The 6,042-nt window shown below is 42.8% G+C and overlaps 1 protein-coding gene across 7 annotated transcripts in view; it reads left to right on the plus strand.

Moving 5' to 3' along the window:
- The window catches only part of cabin1 (calcineurin binding protein 1), a 92,936-nt gene that overhangs the window by 31,277 nt on the left and 55,617 nt on the right, over positions 1-6,042 (plus strand). For all 7 annotated transcript variants that reach the window (XM_072682401.1, XM_072682402.1, XM_072682406.1 and 4 more), the window contains 2 exons: positions 227-651; positions 4,801-4,914. In XM_072682401.1, coding sequence (XP_072538502.1) covers positions 227-651; positions 4,801-4,914 — 539 coding nt within the window. The remainder of the gene's footprint in view (positions 1-226; positions 652-4,800; positions 4,915-6,042) is intronic.

Consider the following 6,042-nt stretch of genomic DNA (forward strand, 5'->3'; position numbering starts at 1 on the left):
ACATCATGCAGATAGGTTCCATCATATTTGATAGATGGAAGCACGGGATCTTCTCAAGTGTTGTGTTTATATTGCTCCACAGACCCCTTAGATCATAGATGTAGATGTTGGGGACCCCCACATCCCATCAGAAAACACCTGGGATCTTCATGTTAACAGTGTGTCTCTTCATTTTTGGTGTTTGCACCTCAACTCAACTTTATTCTCTTTGGTTCCTCCTCCCCAGGCGCCTCAGAGGAGAAGCAGATGGACATCAGCTCCACCACACTCTCCCAGGAGTCCTCTGTTACACAGGAGTCCTCAGACACTACCATGTCCATCACATCGCCTGAGGTTACCGTCCCCAAAAGCCTGTCTGCCGAAACCCCTAACCAGCCTCCTCCCACCACGCCCTTCCACACCACTCCTCCCAAGCACGGCCCCGTTAACCAGCTGGGGCCCTCGAGTGAGGGTAAGCGCCGGCCAGAGCCGCCCACGCCTCTGGAGCTCCTGGAGGTGCCTCGATGCCTGCCTGCAGGCAGGGTGGAGCAGAAGAAGGTGCTGGTGGACATGTGCGTGAGGGCGCTCTTCGTGTGCCTCGGTCGCTTTCCTCAGCACTACAAGAGCCTGTATCGGCTCGCTCACCTCTACGCCTACAGCAAAACCCACAAGGTTAGACACACGTACATAACCACACACTCTCAAATATGGGCATTCATAATTATTATAATTTTTATTATTAATTTTAGTGATTAGTGAAATTAATTAATTTGCCTTTTCTTTCATTAGTAATAGCACACAGTTCACCGTTTGTATATGATCACACAGATAGCAGGTGATGTGGTATCACAACCACCCAACACACACACACACACGTCTACACACCCAGACACCCACACGATCTGTGTATGGTCCCACGAGACTTGATGGTGTGATGGTGTGCCGCAGTGTATGTGTGTGTGTGTGTGTGTGTGTGCATGCATTCATGCAGGTAAGCCGTTTGGCATGGGCACGCCTTGCGTGGGCTGGGAACATGAGGTGGATAGCATGCGTGGGAGATAAAAGCTGAGCCCTTCCTCACTTAATGCCAACCTGGGCACGAAGGGCAGCACCGTGCCAGCCTCTCACGGCCCGCGCAAGGGGAGGGGGGCGTGCTGGCTTTATTCAGCCTGACAGGAAGCTACAGTAGATAACAGCAGGGGAACCTGACACAGGCTGTGATTGTTCGCCGACAGCGTCTGAAGCAGGGGACGGAGCCGGGGCTTCCCCGCACTTTCATTTTGCATGTGCGGTTTGCTAGTGGAACACACACTTTTCTGCTCTCTGAGGGTCCTTTCGTAACACACCATGACCAGCAGATTTGGTCCATTGCCTTGATTTAGGCTTAGGGTTTAAAAGAAATGGGATTTTCTTAGTTGATCAGAAGCCCCACCCACCTCAAAAAGGCTAATGGATAATGAATGCTAACATGGGGTCTGAAATTATTGAACTGTAGAATTGAAAACTACTTTAGCAACATTATAGCTAGCAATGTCATAAAACAGCCTAATTTTTCAAAAATAGTACATTTCATAATGAAATTATTTATACTTTTTAATCTAATTTAATTAGAATGGACATCAATTGGATACGTGAATTTTATAATTTTTTAAAATGATAAATTATTGAAAAAAATTCAATTTTAAATGTTTTACGTTTTTAAAGCATAGCTATGTACAGTTTAGTGTGATGCTTCCAATTTCTTCAGGTTGTAATTTATTTTCAGAGTTTGATAATTTGGCGTTAACGAATTTTGAATGTACGTTTTTTAAAAACAATTCCAATGAATGTTGCAATGTTCCAATTCCAATCTTTTTCATCATGACTGATGTAAATGAACGACAAATTCTGTCAACTAGAACTTAATACAGAGGCTTCCTTGCAAACAGATTTGCTTTGTACATATTTAGTTATTTATAATACTGATTTTGTAGTTCAGATTGATGTCTGTTTGCAATATGTTTTAGTTTTAGTTTATTATTTAACTTATTATGGCTTATTTTGGGTTGCTGCTATTTATTGCTGTCTAAAATTAATTTACCTACCACATTAAAATAAACATTTCTACAAATATAATCAGATAATCAAAATAAATTATTTTCTTTATATAGTGACTGTCTCAAAATATTGTATAATTCTATTGACATAATATCTTTTTAAAAATTTAAACATTTTAAAATTAAAATTAAAAATTAAGATGTGGTATCTTGAATTAGTAACTTTTCAACACTTTTAAAATTTGATCTTTGATCTTTACATTAATATAAATACTTCTACTTCTTTTTTTATCAAAACAAATTAATTTAATGTAAACGGTGAAACAAACTTATTTTCTTTACTGTTAAAATGTTTTTTTGTCAAACTACTACCTTCATGCATACAAGATGCAAAATGCGTAGTATTTAATTCTTATTTTATTATTTATTTGTATAAATAAGTGACATCTCAAATAAAAAAGAGTCGTTTCTTCTTCTGTGGAATTATCAATTTGCAATGATGTAAATGTTAAAAATGTAAATACAAAAATATCTCGAATGGAATTCTTTCTAGGATCTTCTGTTTGTCCATTCACAGTGAAGTGGTTACAAACTGACGAGCAGCTGTTTGAAAAATCTTAAATATCATATAAAGCAAACTGATAGAAATATGAGATTTCTGTGTAAAAGCACAAATTTAGCTTGCAGCTTGTCTACTGAGCCTACAACTGTCCTGCCTGACAGCCTCTCTTAGCCTCTGTGTGTGTGTGTGTGTGTGTGTGTGTGTGTGTGTGTGTGTGTGTGTGTGTGTGTGTGGTGTTTTTCAATCTGTGTATTATAAGCTAAGGAGTTTTTCAGCGTAGTGGCCCTGCATTAGCATCTGTATAACAGTGCCATTTCCCTGTGGGGGGGAGAGAAAGCTCTATTGTCCTTTTTAAAAGAGAAATCTGCCTCTGATTATTAGAGTATCCATCGCTGCTCTGTGCGCGAGGCAAGCGGGGAGAGATAATTGCAGAAAAGCCTGTAATCAGACGTGCGGCTGTGTGCATGCATACATACAGTGCAGTGGGAGCTGCAGAAGACGCCATGAACATGAATCTGTGAGGCCTTACCCCGGTAGTGTGTGTGTGCAGAGAATATTGCTGTGTCGCTAGCGTTGCCTCTGCCTCCAGCTGTGGGGTGTTTTTTGATGCACAGCTACGTCCTGTTTACTGTCTATAAATCGTATGAAGCTCAAGTTTGACTTTTTCTTCGAAGACTTGACTTTTGTTTTCTTCTGGCAGAGCGACTCACAGAGGGAAACCCCCCGTTTCTGACTCTTACCTTTCGATTTATGGTGCATTATTATTTATAAGTCATCAGTGGGATGAGGTGATCCTTGTTATAGTCATATATATAGTCATAGTGTGTGTGTATATATTAGTACAATATAATTTTAGTTCTTGGAAATACTTTGCATGTGTGTTTCCTCTTGTGTTTTTTTTTGTTGTTTTTTTTAAAGATGGAAGAGAACAGTGAAATACAGTGACTTACAAAAGTCATCATGACACCCTCCCCCCCTTAAATCAGTTAATAATTTCACTAATTAATAAGGGACCGGATTCACAGACGCTTTCCTAAGGAAAACCTTTGTGAAGGCCATTAGGATAAACACCAGGAACGCTGCCCTTCCAGCACAGCGCGCAGCCGACCGCTGAAAAGGGGAAAAGCGGGGAAGCAACAAGGTGCCCGACAGGAGGGATGGCGGCACATGCGGGCCAGCCAGAGCTCCCCAATCCTGTGTATGGGCTTGTATTAAGTTTTTAGAACCGTAGTAAACCCGTAGTAAATCGGTGGTGAAATCACAACCGCAGTTGAAAGTAAGAAGGCTGCGTGCGTTGCCATGGTAACGTAGACCTTATGGATCTTATTCGGTCAGTCACCGGCGTTTTAGTGTTTTAACTTTAACACCCAAGTTTAGTATTCTACAAAAAATCAGTTTATGAAACTTCAGCGGCTTTAAGAGGAAATACATAAAGTTCAAATTGTAGAAATACGGAAATATATAACCTATATAAAGTAAATGAACATTAGATTAGATTAGATAGATTGTTTGCTGCAGTCTTGTAATCTTCCTTCTGACCCTTCCTTATGACCCCATGAATTCTTCTCAGCCCCCCCCCGCGTTTTGCTTTTTCTTCGTGCCACTTGTGCTCCAATCTCTGTGGCAGACTATTAGGAGAGATTAATTCATTCCTTAAATGTGCTCAACCTGGCATGGCTAATAAGATTTTGTAAGAATTGCTGTGAAAGCGTTTATCTGGTGTAATCGCCTGTAGTTGTGTTTATGCCCCAGTCGCACGAGAGACAGAAAGAGAGAGAGAGAGAGAGCGCGCAAGTGAGCGAATTCCTAAAGCGCTGAGGAACACCGATAGACACTTCTTATTCATGCAGCGTGAACCGGAGAGAGCGAGGGCTGTGTGTGTGTGGGGGGGGGGGGGTGGATTGTCATGTCACAGTGGTGTGTGTGTGTGTGAGAGGGGGAGAGCTGAGGGATGAGTTGATGTGATGTGAAAGTGATTTTACTGATGTGGAGTAATTGTAGAGGGAAGTAACAGAAGCTGTCATTAGCGAAACTGGAGACTCATGACTCAGGATTCGTTCCTCAGATGTTCCCGCGGTTCCTGGAGCTCGGGTGTGCGTGTTTGATGGGGGAGCATATACAGTAACACACACACGCATGCTCTGACATGTATGGACGCTGATTGAATGCAAATCTTTCTCTCTTTCTCTCTCTCTCTCTCTCTCTCTCTCTCTCTCTCAACAGAACCTGCAATGGGCAAGGGATGTGTTGCTAGGGAGCAGTGTCTCATGGCAACAGCTGAAGCACATGCCAGCGCAAGGACTTTTCTGCGAGAGGAACAAGACCAATTTGTTCAACGTAAGTCTCACACATGCACCTTAAAGCGGAGCAGTCATGCCTTCACTGGTAGGGTTGGGCTCCTGATTGGATCACGGAGCAGAGCTGTCTTGGAAGTGCACACTTGCAAGTATGTGTATGTTGGGACACACCAGTGCGAACATCTGCGGTAGAAAGCAGCCTGTAGTCGGTGCATATTGTTGCATTCCCCATATATATATATATATATATATATATATATATATATATATATATATATATATATATATATATATATATATATATATAAAATAATAATAAATGCTCTGCTGTAGGCTCCTGGGTGGTGCAACTGTCTAAGAGCTGGGCGATCCCCAGTGGAGCTACAGCTATCTGTTTGGCAGGAGTGCAAGAGAGCATAACTGACCTCACCCATTGAGTAGAATTTGTGGTCAATTTTTCTGGGCTCCAAGGAGTGGCTCAGCGGCCTGATGCTGATCCCGAGCCATGCTGCTTTGCCATCAGCATCCACTGACTTCTGTTAGTTTGTGTGGTGGAGCACGGGACCCAACGCTTTCCTCCAAGTGTGTGTCGGGCTGCCCAGGCGATGAATAGCGGCGGTAGCTGGCTTGGCATGTATTGGAGGAGACGCCCTTACCCTCCCAGTGTTCGAGAGCATTGCTAGTGCTAAGAGAGGCTACAAACAGGTGGGTTAATTAGCAGTACCAAAGCGGGGGGAAAAAAAAGTCCAGACTCCTGTTGTCCTCATCAGCGGGAGATCACAAGTTTGATTCCCAGTGATGCCACAGCCATCTGTCTCTAGGATTCTCTTAGTGAGCCTAATTGGCGTCACTCTCTCTGGTTGGGTAGGATGGCCCTCCCGGCCCCATCACTCTGGTACCTGACATGACCGAACTGGTGGTGCCACATGTGACCGACAAAGCATGTTCTAGCCTTGGTGGCCTAATCTGAGATGGGGAGACTTTCTCAAGGTGATGACAAAAGTGGGTTAAAAACATTGGCTGTTAAAACTAATCAGAACATGAAGGGTTGGAAGATTGAGAATGAATTATTATTATGCGAGTTCCTCTTGGAAATCGTAAAGCCTCTGGGGACAGTCACCACCATTCCAGAGAACACAGTTCTTCCACTGCTCCACAGCTCAATGCT

The sequence above is a fragment of the Salminus brasiliensis genome, chromosome 6 (genome assembly GCF_030463535.1).
Source record: "Salminus brasiliensis chromosome 6, fSalBra1.hap2, whole genome shotgun sequence".
Lineage (NCBI taxonomy): Eukaryota > Metazoa > Chordata > Actinopteri > Characiformes > Bryconidae > Salminus > Salminus brasiliensis.